General features: G+C 38.5%; 3 protein-coding genes across 4 annotated transcripts in view; 1 reads left to right on the plus strand and 2 right to left on the minus strand.

Moving 5' to 3' along the window:
- Positions 1-14,580, minus strand: part of avl9 (AVL9 homolog (S. cerevisiase)) — a 40,761-nt gene extending 26,181 nt beyond the window's left edge. Inside the window, exons 1-2 of the mRNA XM_050056156.1 lie at positions 14,350-14,580; positions 10,078-10,198 (exon numbers count right to left, since the gene is read on the minus strand). Coding sequence (XP_049912113.1) covers positions 10,078-10,198; positions 14,350-14,433 — 205 coding nt within the window. The 5' untranslated portion in view covers positions 14,434-14,580. The remainder of the gene's footprint in view (positions 1-10,077; positions 10,199-14,349) is intronic.
- Positions 14,581-16,611: 2,031 nt separating this feature from the next.
- lsm5 (LSM5 homolog, U6 small nuclear RNA and mRNA degradation associated) lies at positions 16,612-18,757 on the plus strand. Its single transcript, XM_050057115.1, has 5 exons — positions 16,612-16,756; positions 17,487-17,582; positions 17,706-17,733; positions 17,826-17,898; positions 18,469-18,757. The coding sequence occupies exons 1-5, from the start codon at positions 16,705-16,707 to the stop codon at positions 18,499-18,501; spliced, it is 282 nt and encodes a 93-aa protein (XP_049913072.1). The 5' UTR covers positions 16,612-16,704; the 3' UTR covers positions 18,502-18,757.
- psme2 (proteasome activator subunit 2) lies at positions 18,748-24,655 on the minus strand. 2 transcript variants are annotated; one of them, XM_050057113.1, is made up of 11 exons: positions 24,435-24,655; positions 24,150-24,182; positions 24,000-24,062; positions 23,819-23,905; positions 22,153-22,201; positions 21,540-21,637; positions 21,201-21,269; positions 21,036-21,103; positions 20,807-20,861; positions 19,141-19,227; positions 18,748-19,047 (listed from the first exon to the last, which is right to left on the minus strand). In XM_050057113.1, exons 1-11 carry the CDS (start codon positions 24,480-24,482, stop codon positions 18,967-18,969), a joined length of 738 nt encoding a protein of 245 aa, XP_049913070.1. In that variant the 5' UTR covers positions 24,483-24,655; the 3' UTR covers positions 18,748-18,966. The 2 variants fall into 2 exon arrangements, with proteins under 2 accessions (XP_049913070.1, XP_049913071.1); XM_050057114.1 differs by lacking the exon at positions 24,435-24,655 and adding an exon at positions 24,358-24,383.
- Between the last annotated feature and the right edge of the window lie 339 nt (positions 24,656-24,994).

Consider the following 24,994-nt stretch of genomic DNA (forward strand, 5'->3'; position numbering starts at 1 on the left):
TTTGTTGATACGTTGAGAAATCGTAACCATCTTGGCATTATGTCTCCCTCAAAAACATATCTGCTGTTTCAAATTATTCATTCTCTCATTTTCCATAACCGTTTGTCCTGTTAGGGGACGCAGGGGGGCTGGAGCCTATCCCAGCTTACACTGGGCAAGAGGCTGGCTGGATACACCCTGGACAGGTCACCAGACTATCGCAGGGCTGAGTCAGACAACCATTCACGCTCACAGTCACACCTACAGGCAATTTAGAGTCACAGGTTAACCTAACCTGCATGTCTTTGGACTGTACCCGGAAAACATGGGGAGGAAATGCAAACTCCCCCAGCCCCTGAGTTCAAACCAGGATCCCTCTTGCTGTGAGGCAACCACTGTACCACCATGCCATCCTGTTTCAAATGAGTTGCATATAAATGTAATTTCTAGGACACTGATTTCAAACCTGGGGGTCACAAGGCCTTCTTGATTGTAAGTGGTGTGAGATATGGGCCTTTTGAAAATTCATTTCTGTGAAGAAATAAGGGCATGGTAGGTGAAAACTATAATCACAGAATCTTCACTCTGCTAACAGCCTCACCCTGCATTACAGGAGTACGCAGTTAAAGCTACACTTACCTTTCTAGAAATTTTACACTTTTCTTTGTTTAGGTTAAAATGCTATTAATAAGCTGATGGCACACTAAAATGTAAGTGAATTCCACCAGAAATAAAAACTCATAATTATACCATTCTCATATGATTCTAATCACTGCATTCGGACCGAATGCAGTGATTGGTCGGAGTTTTCTGCTGTCCTGTCTGTCTTCCCCACGTAGAGGCCTGCGACTGACGTAACCGCTCGCGTTGATTTTACAGACTTTCTACAATTATTGTGTTCACTACTTGGATTATTGTACAATTTATTAGTTGTTCTGTATTGTTATTGTTAAGTATTGAATATAATGTGAAATATCCATGAAACATGCCAGTCAGGAGTCATCAGTTGACTCAATGATAGAAAAGGGGTCCCTGAAAGAAAAAGGCTGGGAACCAGTGATCTAGTGGATGGCACAGTCAGAGGTGGGATGTAACTAAGTGCATTAACTCAAGTACTGTGCTTCAGTATAAATCTGAAGTACTTAACCAGAGTATTTTCTTCCTACTACTCCTTTACAAACCAAGATTTTTACACACAAAACGATATCCTAAGTTTATAAAATAGGATATTTGTTGTGAACTAAACAACACAACAGTCTGTTTACCAGTGACTCTGCAGCCCTTGTGTACTTAATTAGCTTTGAGGAGTGATGTCATGCTGTTTTGAGCAGGCTCTGTCTCCCAAACAGATTCATTTTGGAGCATTCAAGACACGCTTGACATCTGAGACATCGTCCATTTTTGCTGCAATATATGACCAAATGTCCCACCATGCTTTTAGCAAAGAGTTTGTTATTGCTTGTCTAGAATAACAGGCTGAAATCGTTATTTTTCTTGCAAGCTTTTAGGACACAGTTTAAGAAATTTCATCTTGACCTTATGGCAAAATGCTTCTGTTGGTTATTTATCTACTTAGGTTTGTTTTTCTGTTTGTTGTCTTTCTTTTATTACTGATGTGTGTTCTGTGTATATAGATATTGTTTATGCTATGTGTCCCTTGTTTACTTGTTTGTTGTTTGCTTGTTTTGTTTCATTTCATTGATAATATTGGCATTTTTTTTATTTGTTTGAATAGGGGAGGACATTTACTAGCTTTTCTATGTACTGTAAAACTTAAATTAAAAGCCCAGTTCTAGTCTAACACCCAGTCCCTTTTACTAGCCCGGTGTGGCTACGCATTTTGACAAATAAAGGCCTGTCTCAATTAGAGGCCTGGTCTGGTTGCCAAGCAATTAATTTTTTTTTTAATAGAAGTTCTTCGGATGTATAAAACCAGGTTGCTGACTCCCTCAAATTACGTCTATTCCCCGATTACCCGGTAAATTATTCATATTCCTTTAGTCCGTAAGGGTCCTCAGATCAAAAGAATCAAAAGGGTTTTTCATAACAATTAATCCAAGTTCTGAGTATTGGTTTAACAGGATAAAGTGGTGTTGCGTCAGCGTGCCGGGTAATCCTCGAGTAACTCACTCTCTCTGACATGCTGTCTGTCGGAGCTACATCAAATGAATGATTCATAATTAATGTTATCTGGCGCCTAATTTTTAAACAAATAATATTCATACTGGTTTAAATAAAAAATTTGATTTTATTTACCCACATTTACTGATTGGCAGTTTTGTGTGAAAGGAATTAAAGATCCGTCCCAAACATAGGCCTGTTGATTTCTGTGATTTAAGCTAATAATAGCCCAGCCTTTTAATTGAAGTTTTATGAGTATGTATTTTGTATCCTTATTATTGTGCAAGTAAAATAAATGTTGTTCTGGCAGCTCAACTCTCAAACTGGGATATTCGTTATTCAGAGCTTTCCACAAGCAAAGGTAAATAGAAACTGATGTGGAATGTAGGAAATTTATCAGGAACTTCATGTGCTTTGATTCAGAAAACAGTCAGTAAATTATGGTTGTTTAAGCTCAAGAATCCAAGTGTGTGACAATACAGATTTTTATGATTTTTACAACCCAGTAATACAAATTATACCATCACATCACTGATCGCCTGAAGCCCCGTTAGCAGGAAAAACAACTCATGCAGAAACATCAACAAAGAAAGGAAGCAGTGAAGTGAAATGCCACGACTCACAGCCTCCATTCCCTCTGAGGAGAGGAGGGTTTTATAATGTGGTTTATAAAGATCTCCTCTGGACGAGACGACAGCAGAGCCACAAAGGTTAGACTGCAGACGTCACAGATTAAGCAGAGGCAGGGGTCCAACAACGGGGCATCTGGACCGAGGCCACAGATGCACCACGCCACAAAATACAGCCTCCAACTCTCTGCTTTACAGTTCACACTCACATGTCTACGATAAAAGTTGATTCTGCTTCCTGAAAGCTGCTTCTAAAAGGTGCATGGACTGACGAAGAACAGTCTGCTGCAGGAAAATGAGGGAACTGATTTGCTTCTACATAATATTTATGTTAGGTTCAGCAGTTCCTGATGTCGCAAGATAAATCTAAGGGCTGCAAGATTATAAAAACTATAAGAAAGCAGAAAAATATCGTTTTGGTTTAGGTGTGCTTTTAGGCTTGTTTTATCTCATGAATTACTGGATAATTTCACACTTTAAGGTCCCTAAAATGTATTTTAAACAACAAATAACTCTCTGGCTGACCTGGTTACAAACAGAGACAATAATTCATTTAAAAGAGCCAATAAAAACCAGCTGAGGACTGCAACATGCATGCTATAACTGTAAACATTTAGGAATGTTTAGGAAAAAAAAACAACCTGCACAGTGGAAAAATTGATCCTATGAACCAACGTCAAGTACAAGACGTGCCAATAAACAGGGGTAGTGATAAACGGATGTTTTATTCAACAGTTCTGGCCCTGCAATCTGATTGGTCGAGAGACAGTAAAACCGTGACGATATTGGAGTACAACATCAAGGTTATTTCACTGTGTATGTATCACTCCCACACTTGAATCAAAACTGACGGTTAGTGTCAGTTAGGTCAGCAGTTCCCTGGAAAAGTATTTAAACAAACTTCCACCAGATGCAAATGCCCTTTATCTGAAGCCCAGGATGACAGCAGCTCACACAGACAATATCTGGTACACTAAAGCTCCGCTGGGAATAAACTCACTCGCACAGATGCTGCTGAAGATGTGTAAAGAGGCGGGGACAACAGCTATCTACACCAATCACAGCCTCAGGGCGACTGCCATACAGAAGCTGTCAGATGCGGGACTTGAAGCCAGGGAGATCATGACAGTGAGTGGGCACAGGTATGATGTTGTTTTAACGCAGCCTATGTGTAAAGTTAGTCTTCTAATTAGGAGTCGGGCCCTAAAATATAACTTTTGTCTTGCCGGTCTGAGAGCTCGTTAAAAAGTTACTGGAAGCTATCCATGGAGAGCAGGAAACAATGGAGCAACATAATGTCAGATCAGAAGGCAGAGTAGGCTGTGCCTGTGAAGCAACAGTCCACCATGCAGTCACCAGACTTATTTCACCGGCTGCACAATTAATGGAAATGTGCAGATAAATGTGTATAAAGAGTAAGTGCCTGGCGCACCATGTCTGCGTTACATAGCAACGTGACAGCGGAGTCCTGAGGGAACTATTTTTGTTGGCGGAAGACAAATAAAATGCTTAAATTATCTATTTTGTCCTCATTTTTCAACAATTCTTAATCAGCCTTGCTTATTTACCTGTTGAACTGTTGTATAAAAGCAATATCACACTCGAGCTTGTGATGTTATACTCGTATATCGTCACGGCTGTGATTGTCTGCTATGACCAAATCACAGCCGTGACGATATACGAGTATAACATCACTCCCTCTCGTGTGATATTGCTTAAATATCAGACATATTTTAATGTACTTTGGTTGAGACTTGTTTTTATTTTCTTCCTATTACAGAGGCATTACTAATTATTTCAGCTTTTTAGGTTTATCATAAGAGTAGGTAAAGGAAAAAGAGATTTTTTAACAATAACTAATGAAGAATAAAGATAATCAATATCTTTATTGTCATTGTACAAGTAGAACAAAATTGTACGCATTCCCATTCAGTGCAAAAACAAAAGCAAACTATCTTCACTAAGCATAACTTAAATCCTATGTACAAGGTTAAAAATAATGGGAGAGTGGGAGAACAATACAACAATGTATCATGATATTTTGCCTATCAATACACAGATGTCAAGTATCATTTTTTATTATATAAACTATTGACATTTCAAATAGAAATGAAACTTTTGGTAAGCTACTAGAATAACAAAATCAATTGTTTTTACAGTTTGAATATATATTTTGCTGTAAGAATAATGCCTGAAGTGAACAGACTGAAAAAGGATATATTATTAGAAAATACACTGATGTTGACAAAGTTTTTCCATAATTAGCAGTTGAAAAAAGGTAATAAATCCAAGTATATGTTATGACAATACTTAGCACATCGCAAAACTTTTAAAATTGCAATAATCTCACCATGACTTAATCATTGTAATAATATCGTATCGTATTTTTGTGATTCCTACCCATAATAAAGCAAGTTGTTTTCATATAGTTAATATGTTTTCCTACAAAATGTAATGCACCAAAATTTGTACATATCCCACGTAATCATGAGCTAGTAATTTGTGTATCTCTCGCGTATTTTGGAAGGCTACAAAAAAGAGGACAACTAAATGTTTTTAATAATAAAGATAGTACTTGTTTTAATTTCTTTTGTGAGATCTTTCTCCAGCAATTTGTTTTAATATTTTGCAGCTATGAACCGCTCCATTTCCTCTAAGCATTGCGTTTTGGGACAATGGCGTACATCAAAAACCATTAATTTTATCGCTTTTCTACCACTTTTCACTGCTGACCCCACTTTCATTTGAAAACTCCAGGGCTGTATTTTAGTATGAAAAGGGAGACTTTTAAAAACAATGACGCAGACGCCACATGTGCTTTGCAGCTGGCTCCAATGATGGATAATGCTCCCAGTATTGCTCTAATATGTTGCCGTATCTGCTTTGTAACAACTCTTACTTTTCACCATCTCTGTAGTATCTTGGTCTTGGTCCTTTCAGGTCTGATACTGCTGCTTTTTCCTGTGGTGTACCTCAGGGCTCTGTCTTAGGTCTTATATATTTTGCTTTATACATGCTTTCACTGGATCACATTATCAGCCAGATCACAGGTATATCATATATCACTGTTATGCTGACAATATTCAACTGTTTGTCTCGTTTAAGCCTGTTAGTACCAATAAACTTGCTGTTCTTTACAACTGCCTGATTGCCATCAAGGACTAGATGTCAAACAACTACTTACAATTAAACACAAGCCCCTTTTACACAGCCAGATTTTCAGCAAATGTTGGGCCATTGTGCAGGCAAGTTGCGAGCGTTTAGACACACAGAGCCGGATTGGCGAGTTGATCCGAGGTGCCAAATTTTCCGCCTCGTAGGGTAGACATACTGGCGGAACCTTTTTGGTTTAAAAAGAACAAGGCGCCGTTCCGCAACGGGAGGGGCTTTTGATGACTTGTGGGAGGAGCTGTTGATGACGCCACACGTGCGACCCACTGGCAGTGGATAAACAGGAAACAGCTGAGGAATGAGCAGCTAGTACTAGTGGCAAGGGGGAAAAGCAAACCTGACAGACACTGTAAAGATGAGCAACTGGGGAGACAAAGAATTGCGCACCCTCCTTGTCCTTGCAAATGAAGAGGCCATTAACCATCAAATGACAGGAACGGTGAAGGACAGGCCGACTTAGCGGCTTCCCGCGGAGCAAGGCTGTTTAAGTCACACACTGAGCTACACGTTTTGCTCACGCCCGCCATTGCCCCGAAAAAGGCACATTCTGTATAAACAAAAGTAGGCAGGCGGCATTTTGCTGCACTCCCCGAATTTTGTTTTTATACTGCCAATGCTGAAAGAAGACTGATTGGGCTTTCCTGCAAATTTGCACAATTCCTATTTAAACAGGGCTACAGACAAGACGGAGGTTCAGACAGTATAGCTTCAAAGGTTTCCCAGAGTATTGGGTCCCCTTCTTCAGCTTGCGGTCAAACTTTATTTTTTTGTTATTTTTGATCAGGCCATGCATTTTGATTATCATGTTTAATCACTGACCTGTACTTGTTTTATACAACTAAGAAATATTGCAAAGCTCAGGTCTGTAGTGTCTCGACCTGAGCTAGAGATGATGATTCATGCTTTTGTGTCCTCTCGACTGGACTACCGTAATTTTCTTTTTACTTGCCTGAGCAAAGTATCTCTGAACCGTCTTCAAATAATCCAGATTGCTGCTGCTAGGCTGTAAACCAGGTCCAGCAGGTCAACCCACATCACTCCCATTGTTGTTTCTTTACACTGGCTTCCCGTGAGGTCCAGGATTCAGTTCAAGATACTTGTTCTCATGTACAGAGCCCTCACGGTCAGGAACCTGAATACATCAGTGATCGCCTCCATCCATATATTGTCAGTAGGTCTGTTAGGTTTTCTGACCAGGACCTACTGGCTGTCTGGCTGAAGTAGTGGCTCCATCACTATGGAACTCACTTCCTTTTGGGTTTACGGTCTGCTGTAAACTGTAAATTAAAAAAAAAAAACAACCGAAGACCCATCTTTCAAAATGGCCTTTGTCCCACCCTAAATTGTCTTATGCTTGTTCTTTGGTATGTTTCTTTTTGGCTCCACAGTAGCCTGTATTTGCTTTATGTTTTATTGTCTTTTCTTTTACTGTCTTTTTGTTGCTTTGTTTTGTTTTATTGCCTTTGCTTTTATTGATTGCATGTTTTATTGTAATGAGTGTTTCATTGTATCTTGTGAAGCACATCTGTGAAAGGTGCTGTAACAAATAAATTTATTGGTATTATTATTATCTTCTGCAACTTAGCTACCAACCACAGAGTAGACAATCTCCTTCCTGTTTACACCAGTAAGGGCATGCCCAGTGTACATGAATGGCCATTTGATTTGTGTTTTCAGGCCTGTCAGTGTGGACGAAAATTAATTCTGAAACGCTTGTGTGCATGGAGATCACAAATATTGGTATTAGTGTGGATGTGGCCATAGTCCAGGACTGCCCAGCTTCACCTGGTCCTAAGACAGGCAAAATGACAGTAAAGGCGCACGTTGTGAGACCAAAATGACCCCCAAATTGCTCAAAAACAGACCTGTCCTGCACATTAGCTTTTTTAATTTAAGGATGGTCAAGACAAATCAAAACAATGAAAAAAGGCTGCATCAGGCAAGATGACAGTAACTGTGTCGTCATTTATGTCCAACTAAACGGTCTTATTTAATACAAGCTGTGTGGTGATTGTGTTCATCTGTAGTAGTTTTCCTTTCCATGTATTCCTCTGTAACCAACACCCAGTGGTATCAGTGTGACTGCTGTTTTATGAGCCGCAGTGCAGAGGGAGTCGCTCACAACACTGTTGGTTTTTTAATTAGCTAACAGTCTGCTGGAGCGGCAGAAACACAAGGACACAAATATATGACAGGGATTGAAGATTTGTCTACATTCAGAAATGTAAAGAGCAGCACAAAAGATATCTGCGAGAGGAATCTTGCAGTGCTGATTCTGAGCTGAAGATTGTTTAAAAGATTTTGTCTCAAGTTTTTGTCTTCATTCAGGCTGACATTTGACATTTGACATTTGATTTGCTTACTCCTGCAACATGAAAACATTTTTCACTTCTTATTTCGACAAACAGTGAGCTGACCAGCAGAAAAGCCACAGCAGACAGAAGCTGCCCATCCTGTAACAATAAGTGTTTGATGGGCGTTGAACTTTGACTCAGTTCCTCCTGTTTGCCTTCGCAGGACAGTACGAATGGCAGCCGTGAAACCACAGGACTGTCACATGACAGCCGCCACAACACACAGAACACACACACATGAGTCAGCTCACTATCACACACAGTTCTAATCTCTCTTTACAGCCTGGATACTGTTTCTCTTCTCAAAAGTGACACCTGCTTTCACAAAATCAAACAGGCTGAATCTCAAATTCATCCGCTCACTGTCAGCTGCCATATGAGGATCTAAAAAACACTTTCTAACTTCATTTCCCACCTTTAAAAAAACATTCAACACCACATTCAAAGTGGCATTTTTCCACTTGATAGAAGCAGAACATTTGCAAACACACACTATGAGTGTTTCATTTCCTCTGGGATGGGGTTATAGATCTCCCTCACAATAAAATACAATCCTGGAAGTCCACTTTGAATAACAGATGAGTGCATTTATCAGGTGACAAAACATCTCACAATTTGTAATAGTCAGAGAAATACAGCATTCATGTTAGCAAGTAATCCACCAGGAACGTGCACTTGCATGTATGTGATTGATCACTTGTAAACGTTCATCAGAGCAAAAATGCAAAACCATCTCCTCTGCATGTTTTTCAGGTAAAATGTACAGTTGCAACTAACAATTATTTTCTTTATCAATTTATCATGTGGTCCATAAAATGTTGCATGCCCATGACAACTTCCAAAAGACCAAGTTGATATGTTACCATTACTTACTTTGTGCAACTAAGAGTCTAATACACCATTACAGACACAGCGTATCAGAGAGGCCACCAACATAATGACTGACCTCTCCCATTCCACCCACCACCTCTTTGTACTCCTGCCATCTGGAATGAGGTCCCACAGCATCCTTGTAAGATCTGCCAGACTTTGTGATAGCTTTCTCCCCGAAGCTATCAGAACTCTCCGCATGCTGCCGTCCATCATGTGCAATATTACGTTTCAGTATCATGATCACTTGCCAGTGTAGTGCAATATCATTTTCTCCAATCACGTGCTTTACTCCTGTACTTATCTTACTCCTTTTGTTGCTCTATTAGACACTGGTTTTGTTTTTTGCACCTTGAATAAACTTCTTATCTTTTATATCTATATATTTTGCCAGATATCTAATACTCTAATGTTACTAAACTGGGCCCAGTGAGTGACCCTGACCTGGGGAAACCCACTGGTTGATCTGGTTGTTTCTTGTTGTGAACATTAAATTGTGGTTACTGTACTTTGAAGCATTCTCTGGCACAAGGATTTAATTTGGGATAAATAAAGTAGAATTGAATTGAATTGAATTGAACTGAACTGAACTGAACTGAACTGAACTGAATTGAATTGAATTGAATTGAATTGAATTGAATTGAATTGAATTGAATTGAATTGAATTGAATTGAATCCCGCCAACACCACAGGATGATACAAGGGCAAACAAATGCACCAGCAACTCTGCATTACGTTTTTTTTACTTGACATTTTTCATATAAACGCATCAGCACAATGTTACATGGTTTTATGTTTTTATAATGTGTCTTTTATTTTTAAAACCCCACTCTGACCTGTGGAGAACGGTATTTCGCTCTCATGTCTGCTGAGTTACGGAAGTGACAAACAAACCAGCACATTAACTAACCGACTATCAAAATGAAACTATAAATATTGTAGGTGTGTCGTACCTTCCTGGTAGTTGTGTGCCCCGTCAGGAAGAGCCAGGAAAGGGAGGTACTTCCACTCCTCTGGCAGCAGGTTACTGTCATGACCCTCATCTGGCATCAATGGCGGGTACGAGAATTCCACCTGAGGGGTGAGGACAGAACATCGGTATGGTTTACTTGTGATATGCTGCTTTTAAAAATGAGCTTTGCTCCTTTATGTCTGCATTATCTCTTCTTGAAGATTTTATACTGGTGAGAATGTTGTCAAAGTTACAGACTAATTACAAACAGAATAGAGCGTGGTCTGAGGCTAAAGGTTTTAAGCCCATGGTGGCACTAAAGGAAAAGTCAGAAGATCACTAAAGTCAGCAGGATTCATCCCCTGAGGACCATAAATATATGTTGTGAATTTCATATCAATCCATCCAAACATTGTTAAGAAAATCACAAAAACACCCCTCGAGTTTTCTTTTAAATTCTAACTAGTTAAGAAACGTGTTAGTATGAGGAATTAGCTTTTCTTTCTCTTTTATAATACAGCCATCATGCTGAAATCACAATATTATAGTCATCTGCCTTCAGAGAAAGGTTCCTTTGTGATCACAGCATTAAGTTAAATCACCCATTTTTCATGATAATGAAGAGATAGAGAGATTTCAGATAGATGTATTTACCTATTATCTATTTTACATCTTTCATTATGTTTCCACAGAGCTCAAGAAAAACCTGCTGGTCCTGAATGCATCACACACACACACACACACACACACACACACACACACACACACACGCACGCACACACACTGCAACAATGATTCACTCTTCAAGGATAAACTCCCTCAGGGCGAGTCGCTGACTCTGGAGGAGTGATGCTCTTAATTAAAAAACGTGCACGTCCAGTAGTGGAATGTAACCCAGTACATTTACATCTTAATATCTGAGGTACTTGTACTGTACTTGAGTGTTTCCATTTTAAATAACGTTATCCTTTTACTCCACTACATCTCAGAGATAAATATTGTACTTTTTACTGCACTACATTTGTCTGACAGCTTTAGTTACTTTTCAGATGACTGTGTTTCAATAAAAAAAACGTCTCTCCAGATGTGCTGATGTTGAATGTTTTCAAAAAAATGAAGGATGAAGTGTTTTTTTTATGTGTTGAGAAAATTCTCCTCGTTTTCAAAACAGACCAACCTGGTGATTTAAACCAGTAAAAACAGTGAATAAAGCAGTTTCACTTTAAAGTCAGTGTTTTTCCAATGTTGTGTGGGAAGTCGGAGACAGGCTGCTAGCCTAGCACATGCTAATGTGTGTCACTTTGTTCTCTGATAAGTTAAGACCTAGATGTTGAGAACATTTTAACTGGGAGTGGAATTATCCGCAGAGGTCTCTTCCTCTCGAAAACAAATACATTTGCTGGTTTGAACCTGTAAAACACTGAATAAAACAGTCTGGCGTTAAAAAAAAAATCTGTTTTTCTTTCTGTTGGAGAAGCTTCTAATTATGGTGGCGGACGTGAAAACGCAAATGGCCTGCATCTATAGCAAGTGTTTGCTTTGTCCTTCCTGGGCTACTGTAGGAACATTGAGAGATTAAATGGAGAGATGTCAGGGCGACGGGGCTGCTCACGGACAGGCACCCCAAGCAGCTGGGGGTTAAGTGCATTGCTCAGTGGCACCTCGGCAGTGCCTAACCCTAACCCTAACCGCTCTTTGTTTCAACACCTGGTGTCACATCACAGTGATGTCACACAAATATCCGCCTGCAAAGCCAAGAGTTTACATGCTTTTATCCACAGCAACAATCACAACTAATGTGGCTATTCCTTAAACTGTTGTTCTCCACAAACCTTCTCCTTTTTAGCAGAAACTCGGACACTCAGCCTCACTGTATTTGCGTTTATTTCTGCACTGTGTCTCTTGGATGTCTGCTGCTTACGATCTGGCATCTGGTTGTTACCTTTTTATAAAGCCTCTACCTTACCTGAGCACTGTGGGGGCACATGAACATAAACATCCCAGACACAGAAAATAAGAAAATCCAGGCAGAGGGCAGAGTCTCTGTAGATAAATACACTGACACACTGAGAGTGGGTCATAAGTGACGAGTGAAAGGGATTATTTCTGTACGAGTCTCTACAAAACCCTGCATATTATATCTTTAACACCTAATTCTGACCGTACACTCACTTTCATGTTGGTGTTTTGCCCCGTGAAGCGTATGTGAGGCAGTCAATGTAAGTGCCTCTAATGCATCTTCTAATTATCACATCTTCTTTTTCAAAATTTATTAAATTTACAGTGCGAGCTGGCAGCCATTAAACAAACACTGTGCCTCCTGCTTGTCTGCCGCTGCTCTCCATCTGTCAGGTCTTTCTGTGGCCTGTTAAACTCGACTCAGCGGGCCTGGAAGCAGCTGCTGCATGAGGCAAGAGATAAAACAGACATTTCATGTTTGATGTAAAAATGAGGCCCAACAAAGCAGACAGTGCGCGCTCTTTGTTTCGGGTTCTGGGCCTGTTGGCTCTGGTGGTGCGGGGTATCAGATCGGGTTCTTGGCTCTTTAATCTGTCTGTCTTGTTCTGTTTCAGCATCTCTTTACCCCCCTCCCACCTTCTTTTATTCACCTGCCACCCATCTGCTTCCCTGGCAGGAAGCTTATGACCAGTGGTGGAAGAAGTACTCCGGTCACTTGCTTAAGTAAATACCATGTTGCACCACCATGTTTCTACAACAGCCCTGAACAGACAAATCAAACACTGCTAATGTGTTCTCACCTTTTTTCTCTGATAACTTAAGATTCAGACGTTCAGGAGGTTTTTATGGGGAGCTGAATTACCCACAGAGGTCTCTTCCTCTCCATAACAAACAGACCAGGTGATTTAAACTGGTAAAAACACTGAATAAAGCAGTGAGTGTCAGAAAAACACAGTTTTTTAATGTGAAACACATTAAAAACCTGTGGTTTTCTGACACTCTTCGCGGAGGAGATCCTAACTACAGTGGCCGAAATAACGCAGATGGCTCTATCTAGAGCTAGTGTTTGGTTTGTCCACTCTAAATAGGGGTATTTGTGTTTTTGCATTGGCCACTATAATTAGAAGCCCATCAGCAGCAGCGTTTGCAAAACACAGATTTTACCAAAGTGAAACTGTTATATTTAGTGTTTTTGCCAGTTTAAATCATGGGATCCCTTTGTTTTGGAGAGAAAGAGACCTCTGTGGATAATTCAGTTCCCAGTTAAAACCTCCTGAACAATAAACACTGCAGGAATTCTAACTGTGAGAAGTTTCAGCTCGTTGCAATCTGCAGTCCTCACCACTAGGTGCCACAAAATCCCCCTAAATCTAACACACTGGACCTTTAACATTTTATAACTTTGGCTTCTTTTCTTGATTTACTTTTATTTATTCATTCAATTTTCAAAACAAAGGCATCAAAAAGGTTTCGTTATGGTATCGGTACTAAAACTCAGGTATGTATCTGCACATATTTTTTAAGTTTTTAACAGCATTTTCTTTCTACCTAAAGGTAACAAATATACATCTTTGTTTGAAGATGTCACGTGTAAACAAGGTTGGCAAAGATTGAGTACTACAACTATCAGTTAAGCTTTATGTGTTCAGGATACAGATCGACTTACTGCACATGCAGAACATAAAACATAACAAGACAAGTCAGTCATATTAGAGATTATGTCTATTTTCTTAACAATTAATCGTGAAAATTATTTTCTCAATTACACACACAAAATCACTGAAAATGAACATTTTACTGCACAATGAGGACTTTTACTTTAGAAATGTTTTGAATACAGAAACTTGTAGTGGAGTATTTTTACAGTGTGGTATTGCTAGTTTGGTTTAAGTAAAAGATCTAATGAATTCTCCCACCACTGTAGATCAATTTGAAATCCAGATTAATTAGAGAGAGGAAAGACAAATGCAGCATCCAGGAGAGCAAGATGCAGCCTGCAACAGAAACACAGAGTCTGCTGTTGAATACACTGAACTGGAAAGATGTTGGCAGCAGAGCTCATGTTATATAACCCAGTGAGCCCAGAGCAAACAGCTGATGTTTAGTACAGCCTCTCTCCTTAATGCATGTGAGTAATGATCATGGGCCCTGCAGGGTTTGTGTATGCACGCTCAGAGACAAGAAAGGCGCAGTCAGTGAGCTGGATTATCAATCCGTGCTGAATAATAGTGGAAATGTGCCTTTATTATGGGTCCATTGGGAAGCGCTGGTTAGCAGTTAGCTGTGTTAGCATGGAGAGCAGGGGTTCACCTACCTGACAGCCCTTTTTGTGGTGAAATCCAACCACCACGATGTGCAGCACCGATCCCTTCGGATCGTCCCTGCCGTAAGACTCCATTCCCCCCGGATGTTTAGTCCGTCCTGTGGTGTTTTTAACTCCGGGGTCAGATGTAAACACAGCGGACAAAGATGATTTTCCCCCCTGAATCTGCGGCAGATAGACAGGCGGACAGGGACACAACACAACCACAGGAGGTGATCTTTCTCTTCCGCTTCGTCCCACTTTGTCAGAGGACGGACAGAGCGAGATGGTTCACTGCAGCGCACTTCCGTTTTCGTCAAGTAAACGTGAGTGAGCTGTTCGCAGCTTTGACCAGTGATGGAGGAAGTCCTCAAGTCCGCTATTTAAGTAAAGGGATAGTTCAGGGTTTTTTTAATGGGTTGTGTAGTAGGGTATGTGTCCATAGTCATTATATTACATAAAGTAGAGGCTGGAGTCCAACATGGAAGCAAAGCAGCCTACTGATGTGGACGGGGTCAGCAACAAAATGTAGCTATTTTAGCCACTTCAAAAAAAAAGGTCCCACCTAAATAATCAATATCAGTTTCAGCGTATGCTATATTGAGAATATTTTCACACCTCTGCCTCAGTGTCAGACAGTGATTTTCAACTGAAAAAAATAGCCATTATATCACTCTCTTTAAAGCCAGACTCCATTGAGAAAAACAGTAATTTAACATTGCTGAACACAGGAGCTGCTGGTCTACCACTACCTACATTAGTTATTTTGTTTGTGTCATTGTGCGACATTGCTGTTTAAAAGGGTTAGTTCGGGTTCACCAAAGTCACACCATAACGCAAACTAACTAACTGACTGAAGCAGTGGTAGACCAGCAGCTCCTGTGTTCAACAAACTAAAATTACTGGATTGTCAGTGGAGTCTGGTGAGTTTGAAGAGAGCGTAGATGGGAAACTGAAGCCATTAATGGCCCCATACAACTCCACTTAAAAAAAATCCAAACTATCCCTTTAAGTAAAAGCACGATTACCACAGTGTAAAAATACTGTGTTACAAGTAAAAGCCCTCCATGATACTTAAGTAAAAGTATGTAGTATGGAAAATGTACTTAAAGTATTAATGGTACAAGATTGTCCTCTATGACTGTCAAACTGTTATATATTATATCATTATTAGTATTACTCTTGCATTCATGTAAAAGCAGGATTTTACTGTTGTTGTAGTACATACTATATTTATCATTCATACTGGTAACTTGTTTGTGTCACTATATATATTACATGTATTGGTTTGCACCTTAACTTTTTGCTTCATACTGTCAGCTTTATATAGCCTATATATATATATATATATATATATATACTATATATATACTATTGCTCCTTGTTGTTATCTAGTTTTATATTCAGTTTATATTTGTTATATATTGTATTTTGTATTTGTTATAGCCTACATTCACTTTTTCTGCAATGTTATTTTAGTCTTTGTATAGTCTATTGCACACTTTGTATCTGCACCCCTCTAACTTTGTATTGCAACTTCTGCACAACAATGTCCCTCTGGATAAATAAAGTTCTAACTTCTCTTGTCTTGTCTTATATTGGTTGGTTGAGGTTAGGGCTGCAACTAATGATTATTTTCATTGTCGATTAATCTATCAGTTATTTTCTTGGTTAATGAATTAGTTGTTCAGTAAATGTTAACAAGTTGTGCATATTTTATATTTCTAAATATTTTACATACTAGTTCTAAACATTGTAGCATAATAATGCACATATTTTTATTTTCATATTTTTTTACAAACTGCTTACTTTCACACTTCTTATTTCAGCTTCAGATTCTAATATGTACAAAGAAAGTGATAAAACCAGAGGCAAAGCCAGATGTATAAAAATAAATTGTTTTATAATAAATAAATAACGAATTAACGTGATTCACTGCGCGTATATACTATATTTAATTCTGCTTAATTCAAGTATTATTTCCGACCACTGGACCCGGCAGACCACAGAAACTGTCGTTGGTTATTATCTATCTTGACCTTCACGCTATCATCTTTGTTACAGTCAAATGATTACGTCATATATTCACCGGCTCAACCAGCGCCACCCTGTGGAAATAGGTCGAACAACATAGTTTAATTTTCAAGTCTTTTCCATCTCTGTTATATCTGTTGAGTTGTGTATTTATTTGGTTTCTTAAATAGTTTGTGTTTATCCTGTAGATTTTTTCATAGATGCAAAAATGTAGGCCTACACGACAAACTGACATTTGGCTGCTGCAATGAGTTGTTCGATTATTCATTATTGATTGCTTTGGTCTGGTTTCTGACATTCTTCTGTTGATTGCTTCTGACTGCTGCTTGTTGAATGAACATGGCGGCTACTCCGGCAACAAATCCGTCACAGTTGCTCCCACTGGGTTTGTAAATTCCTAAATATGTCGAGTTTCTGATTTATTTAACTAATTATAAATCAGTATTTAATATGAGAGTGTTGTGTTTGGACTTTGAGGTGATAGTTCAGATATTAGGGATGTTTAGTTAGCTAGTTAACGTTAGCATCATGCTTCCAGGTACAAACGCACGGTGGCTTCATTACTGCATGTTGACAGTCTTTATTTTCTTGAATGAGCCACACACAGTTTATTTCCGTTAAAGTAACAATGTTCGTAGTACCGAAGGGTCATATTAGAAAGGAAAACAGTAGATCCAATATCCAGGCAGATTCGTTTTATACGAAAATGTAACTAAGTACATTTACTCAAGTACAAATTTGAGGTACTTGAGTCTTTTCTGTTAGTGCTATTTTACATTTCTAACGTTACTCCACTACATTTATGTGACAGCTTTGTTACACACAAAACATATGAAGATTTACAAAATGATTTCTTATAAAATAAATCACCCAACAGTTTAAATAAGTTATAGCTGAAATGATCATTCGAGAAATCAATTATTTGATTGACAGATAATTAATTGCCAACATTTTGACAACAACAACGGCAACAAAAATGACTGAAAATATTGATCATCTAATATTCTGTCCAATTAACTAATTATTTTTACAGGGTCGCCTGCAAAGTTGTGTAAAAAGAAAAGAACAGAAATTTGAGTGGATGTCACATGTTGGTTTGTTTTTCTCATATTTAGAGCTTGTGGACAAATGTATTGGCTCCCGAATTCACATCGTCATGAAAACCGACAAAGAAATCGTCGGCACCCTGCTGGGTTTTGACGACTTTGTCAGTATCTTTCTCAGATAACAAATGAATTAAAATAATAATAATTGTCTGGTGTTTGCCAAACTACATGATTTTACTGTTTGCTCTGCATATTGTCCCAGTTTTTGTCCTTGACTCAAGGTTTTAGATATGGTCCTGGAAGATGTGACAGAATTGTAAGTACAAATTAATTTGTGTATTAAGTGCAGTCATTCTTAATGCACCTGTTTGCTGAATTTATTCATTAATATTCATATCTGTGTTTTAGTGAAATCACACCAGAGGGACGAAGGATAACCAAACTGGACCAGATCCTCCTCAACGGCAATAACATTACCATGGTGTGTAAACCTATCCTGCATGTTTGGTATCATTACATCCACTTCATAGGCTCACACAGGTCACAGGTTTATCTTTCACCTCCACCTGTTACTGTGGTTTTAGACCTTTTAAAGATCCAGCATGTAAGATTTAGTGGTGTCAACCTGTGAGGACTGAAACCAGCTGAAACATCTCCTGGTTAGAATTCCTTCCGTGTTCATTGTTTAGGAGCTTTTTACTGGGAGCTGAATTATCCACAGAGGTCTCCTCCTCTCTAAAAGAAACATGATTTAAGTTGGTTGAAACACTGAATAAAACAGTTCAACATAAAAATGTGTTAGAAACGTCAATGTCCCTATCTAGAGCCAGTGTTTGCTATGTCAGCTCTGGGCTACTGTAGAAACATGGCAGTACAACATAGTGATCTCCAAAGATGAGGACCTGCTCCCTGTGTAGATATAAACAGCTCATTCTAAAGTAACAAAAATACAACAGTTGACTATACACTACAGATTATACACACCATTCCTGCCAATATAGCCCCATAAATCCTACACACTGGATCTCTAATATACAGATTTGTCTTGCAGCTCATCCCTGGAGGAGAAGGCCCTGAAGTATGATCTGAGAATCATCGCTGAAGGCTCAGACAGTTTTGTGTTGCTGATTTGTGCCTCTCCTGTCTTGTGTTCCCCACTTGATTATATCCTCAGTGTTGTTTTTTGGATCGCTCCTTCTTGATGTTAAGGGAGGATAATATTTTTGTAAGATTCCTAATTGAGTATTTGTTATTAAAAAAAAAGGTTAAATTTGAAGTGTGTCATGAACAAAAAGAGCATTTTTTTTTTACAAATAAATGAGAATCACAATTTGAAAAAACAGGCTTTTCTTTATTTCTTTTCTCAAACTCATAGTTGTACAACTTTTAGTGCAAGTGTCGGTACAAAACCAAAGTGTCATACAACAGCAGTGATAAACCCTGATCCAGTTACTTATGAGAAGATTTAAAAAATTAAGTAATGCACATGCAGCATTACTGAACACAGAGAGAGTTGATTGATGTTGAATATGAATGTAGAATCTGCCCTTCAGTACATGGAAGGTTTCTCCTCTCCTTTAGGGTTGGTCACCTTTTCCATGTTCTTGGTGAGGATGTCGAAAAGCTCAGTCTAAAGTAAACGGGTAGACAAAAACGGTTTAGATCTTCTATTTCTGTGACAGCATGACAGTAAATAATTTGGACTCAGATCAGTCTGACTTACGTAGAAGCCGCGAATGTCGAGAATGATCACTCTGATCTCAGAGTAGATGGCCTCGTCCTTGTCGTGGACCAGCGAGCGGTAATCCATCTGGAGGAAGAGAAAGCAAGGATTTGAGGTATTCCTAACCATTTAATCAAAACTTTAAACAATTAAAGAATAAAGCTGGTGTTATTATTTATGTTTCTTACCATTGACTAATCCCATGATAACCCCAAAACAAAACGTGTTTGTCCGTCTCTCAAAACTTTTTTTTCTGTCCTTACAATTTTGTGTGTTGAAATTTTTAGGGCATGAATGAATCAGTAAAACTATAAATGGATGTAAATTAATAATAACTCTTTTTATTTATTTTATTTTATCAAGTAATAATGATAAAAGTAATAAAAGTAATAAAATTTATTTAAAAAGACCTAATTAAAAAGAAATAATGTAAAATGTAAAAATAATTACAAGAAAAAACAATAATAAAAACAAAATAGAGATGGAAATACTGATACAAAAAATCTGAGTAAAATAAAAAAAAATATGAAAAGAGGGATGTAAACATAATATCTAAAAAATAAAATTTTTCAAAAAAGAAAAAATTTAATAAAAATAAGTTAAATAAATATATAAGTTATAAGAATAAAAATCAAATAAATAATGATAAAAAATAAAATGGAGAGATGGAAATAGTGATACAAAAACAATCTGTAAAAATACAAATAAAATATAAATAAATAAACAAGGATTAAAATTACTGTCATTTTTTTTTGTAAAAGCATTTCATGGTTTCAGCTTCTCAAATCTTTTAATTATTTTGATGTATTGATTGAAATGATTCTACATTGAGTACTTTAACTTTGAATACTTAAAATTAACAGTAAATTGATTTCACTACTGCGGAAGTTCTTACAGCCTTTTCTTGGCGGCATCTCTCCAATTCTCTATTTAAAGTGCAAGTTTTTGCACAACACCTGCCCTAATATAGCGTTTAGGGGGCGTTACCTATGCGAATAGGTTACTTGTGTTCAAGTGGGATTCATCATTCAGCACACCTGGCTTACCCAGGTGTGCTGGTTTGGATGGTTAAGAAAATTTGCTGCATGTGCAGTTGACTTGTTTCATTTTGTCTCTTAAACAGAAAATTTAAGAGAGACTACAGGGAGTGTTGCTGCATGAGGTCCACTGTATGAATGTACACACCCCACATATGAGAAACAACACAGCAGACAAATGCATGAAGAGTACTGTAACATGTTTAAAGACGTTAATCTTTAAAAACACAACTTTATAGTTGAATATTTTTTGTTTAGGTCTCAGTAATTTCCTTAAACAGCTGCTCACTGTAGTTTCTATCAAGCAAGCAGGAGGAAATAGTTCGGACTTTGTTGGGGACTATTTCAAGCAGTGAATTTATCCACACTGGGTGCCCTAGTGAGTATTTGTTGCCACCCAGTGCAACAGTATGGCTCACTGATGTGTTTTAAACGTTTTTGGACCACAACTGAGCTCTATGGCACAGAGGAAGAGGATATATCAGGCTCTGGAGACACATATACTAATATATAGTGAAATACTAATAAGGACAATCAATTTATTGTTGATATTGATTCTTTTCATGGGATTTGTTGACAGAAAAATTGCCAGACTTGTCCTTTAAGAGAAGGTCATTGTGAACACTCACCACATGAGTCTCTTTGGAGGCTTTTCCGACAGCATCCCCCCTCTCCGATATGTACCTGCATAATTCAGCAAATGGTTTTATAACTCACAGGACATGTACCCATACCTGTGTCCAACATCACCATAAAACTCCTTCATTTTTAATTAAAGTGCTTTTAATTGTTTGTCTGCTTAAAAAGCTGGTAAACTATGAACAATCTTACAGTAAGCGACATTTGTATCAAACATACTTGTTGATGTTGCCCTGAAAAGTGTCAACTTTGGTCCTAACTGCGGTGATCCTCTCCAAGATTTTCTCCTGTGGTGAAAAATGTAATTAATAATTCATTAAAACTTCACAAAATGTTACCAAATTGTGTCTCTAAGCAGGGACATGTTGCACTGGGGAAATGTACCTGGATGGCAACTCCAAAGTCATTTCCATCTTCTATTTTGGGGATGAGGTGCTGAATCCAGCAGGAGACCTACAGTAACACAAGACGTTTATTAAAACATAACATAATGACTACAAGACAAAAAACAACTACAAAGAGACACATTTCAGCCATTTTCATGTCAATTTATTTCAGTGTTTCGGAAAAGAAACTGGCTTGGTGTTCATCTTCACTGTGACAGGGATTGAAAAAGACCACAAAGAGATGCAAATGAACTGCAAAGAGCCCCAGAATGACGGCAAAAGGCCTTTTTCATGTCAACTTAATGCGGTGAAGGAACTGGCTCAGTGATTAACTTACAGTGATCATGGTCTCTCTCATGGCAAAGATCTCTGGTTTCACCTTCTCTAGAAGCGTCATTATCTTCTCATTCCCCTTAATGAAGCCACATTTTGGAGCTGTAGGACAGGGAGGAGACATTAGACATGTTTTACCTGTCATATACTGAATAGAGAGGCCCATGGGACCTTATTTTAGAAAAAAATATGTACGATAGGCCAAATTTCTTTCCTGCTATGGCAAAGGGATGACCTGCCCTACTCTCCCTTTGACTGGCTAGTACTCATTGCCTTCGTTGGTTGGGATGGTTAGGTTTAGGCAAGAGATTTTCGATTGGTTAACATTAGGGTAAAGACTGTGAGGGTAAGTCTATCAGAGGACAGGTCACGCATCGCCATCATGAGAAAAATAAATTTGTGTACAGTAGTCACATGGATGGATTACTGAATGGGTCTACCAGGCACAGGCTGAGGAGGCCAAAGTGTTGGGGGCACACCTTAGCCTTATTTGTCAATATCCATTGACTACCGTACATATTTTTTTCCAAAATAAAGTCCCATGCTGGTCCAGCAGCAAGAGATGGACTTCACCTCTCCGTATTATATGCAGATGCAAAAAAAAGTAAACAACTTACCTTTCTTCTTTTTCTTTTCATCTTCATCATTCTTATCCGTCTCCATTTCCTGTGACATCAATTTTGAATGTTCAAAAAAAAATTCAGTGTTACTGGACATTTTTTGTCATGTCTGTGAGACAGAGTTCACCTGTGACATCACTGCAAACTGGGGGCGTGCCAACAGACATTTACTATATGTAATACCACTTCAAAAGGTCCAAATTATTCCTTTAAGAAAGACACCACCACAGAACAGAAGAGGATTTCATTTCCATACATTACTGATTTGAGGCCACACATTTTTTTCCTCACAAATGTCACCAGGTGGGCTCCATAGTACGAGCAAAATACATAGCAATGTTAACAAAACAGCTGATGGTGATGGACCTGGCATTTCTTTCTCTTTTCGCAAGAATAACAAGACAAATGTAAACGTAACATAATATCTCACTGTGACATACAGAGAGACGTTAAAGGGATAGTTCAGATTTTATGAAGTGGGGTTTTATGGAGTGCTTATCCATAGAACAGCATATTGCATACAGTACATGTCAGTCAACGTCCCCAGTTTGAAGCAGGCTGGAGTCCGACATGGAAGCTAAGCAATGTACTGCTGTGGAGGGGCCAACGACAAAATATATTTTAGCCACCTAAAAAAAGTCCCACCTAAAAAAATCAGTATCAGTTTAAGTGTAGGCTATATTTAGAATATTTTCACTGCTTTACCATAATGTCTAACAGTGATTTCTAACAGGAAAACTAAGTTGTTACATTGAAAAGCCCGTTTCCAACTGCACAAAAAAACCCACCAACACCTACTAACATCTGACTTTTGAATATAATGGGAAAGGTTACAATCGGCATTCACACCAAGGTCAAATGACTCTGCATTACTCACTGGTATTTATCGGCCTGTCCATGACATTGAATGTGACACACCAGAAAACAACAGAAAGGCATACTCATCTACTGCAGAGCCGGATACATGGCTCCAGTTGACTGGCAATGAGAAAGGAGTCGATCAGCTACCTTCAAGGGGTGTCCCCGCATCTAAAAAAAACCCTGCATACATGCGCTAATTTTGGTGGAAAAAGGGGTATAATATTGTCTATAAAGTCTGGTGGCTTTGACGAGAGAATAGATGGGGAGCAGAAGCCCTTAACGGCTTCCACATCTGAACGGACTCCGAATGCACACTGAAATTATTTTTTTGGTGGCTAAAACACATCACAGCAGTAGATTGCTTAGCTTCCATATCAGACACCAGCCTGCTTCTCCAAACTGGGGGCAAGCTGATTGACATCTACTGCATGTAATACACCACTGACTATGGGTAAGTACCTCATACAACCTCACTTCAAAAAATCTGAACTATCCCTTTAACGTAGAAGCAGAGGCACACCCACATTTATGCATCAACAGGAGCTGCAGCTGCAGGACAGGTTTTGCTCATCAAGATCAACCAGCACTCTTATTTAAACTGTACTCCCTTCACCTGCATGTATTTATGAAGAGCTGAATGCAAAAGGCATGCTTCATGCCCACTTTGGAGAATGTCATAAACACACTTTGGAAAAGACGTAAGAGAACCAAAACAAGTTAACTGCAGCAAAACTAACATGGAAAGTATTAAAGATTATGTTTTAGTTTATTATGTCAGATTGTTGGATGTGGCTGGTCTCACCTCGTCCTCTGGGGTAGGAGGGTCTGGAACGGGGATGTCCAGAGGTGCCTTGAGTAAGGACATGTCTGTGATACTGAGGACTTCATCCTGAAAACACACACACAGCATAAAGAGAATACAGACACAAATGACAGGTGAGGGGTTACTGAGCTTAGTGTCTTATTATACTGAACTTGCTGACCTTGAGCAGAGCATCCAGCTGTACAATCTTCATGGGGATGAAGTTGGAGAACAGATTCTCTGCCTGTAAAACAAAACGTGCTTATTTTTGAATGAATGTGTCATTAGACTTCACAACAAAACATCTGGATAAATGTGTGTCTCAACATACCTCACGATGCAGGGAATTGCGGAAGTTTTCCACCTGTGAAAAGCAGAAAACATATCATTTAAGCTGCTGACTCATGTTAGAAGTCTTTTGGATTTACTTTCGTTTTCCTCTGTGAAGGGGACTTTCCGCTGCTTCACCGACTACAACTGACTCTGCTTTAAAAACACGTTTATGCAGAACAAGTCAGAAACAATCTGAATTAAATTACCTGTTATCAAAGTATTTTAGCATGAAGCTATCACTTGTAGCCTACTGTACCTCTGCATGGACACGAGTGTAACTTACCTTCCCCGCATTCGCCGCGCTTATTTTCAGGGTTGATGTCGCTGACATGGCTGAGCAGACTTTTTAAGCTAAGGACAAATAAATCAGTCCGTTCAAGTTTTCAGATGAAGTCAGAGGTGTACAGGTTCAGCAGAGGACAATATGGCTCGCAAGTGAGATTATTTTATTTCCTTAGCAAGTTTGCTTTCGATTTCATGTCGGATGATGCACTTTGCGCCTCCCACTGTCTCCTTCCTCCTCTGAAAGTAGGACGTGTGCAGAGTTTACAAAGTTTACAGCCTTATGACTTCAGTTTGTGTTACAGCTTCTTCAGTAAAATGATAATAATAAGTATTATTATTATTATTATTATTACTATCATTATTATCATTATTGCAAACAATAAATGTGTCTAAAATCATTCATGTTATACATAGTGGTGTCTGAGGACAATAACATCATGTAACACAAGATTATTTTTCATTTTTCTAAAAGAAAATTAATTTTCTTTTAAATCTTTTAATACAATTTTACGTTATTAAACAATTTAATTTCAAATTTCAATTTCATTGATATTAAAC

Source organism: Epinephelus moara, chromosome 11, assembly GCF_006386435.1.
Source record: "Epinephelus moara isolate mb chromosome 11, YSFRI_EMoa_1.0, whole genome shotgun sequence".
In the NCBI taxonomy this organism is placed as follows: Eukaryota; Metazoa; Chordata; class Actinopteri; order Perciformes; family Serranidae; genus Epinephelus; species Epinephelus moara.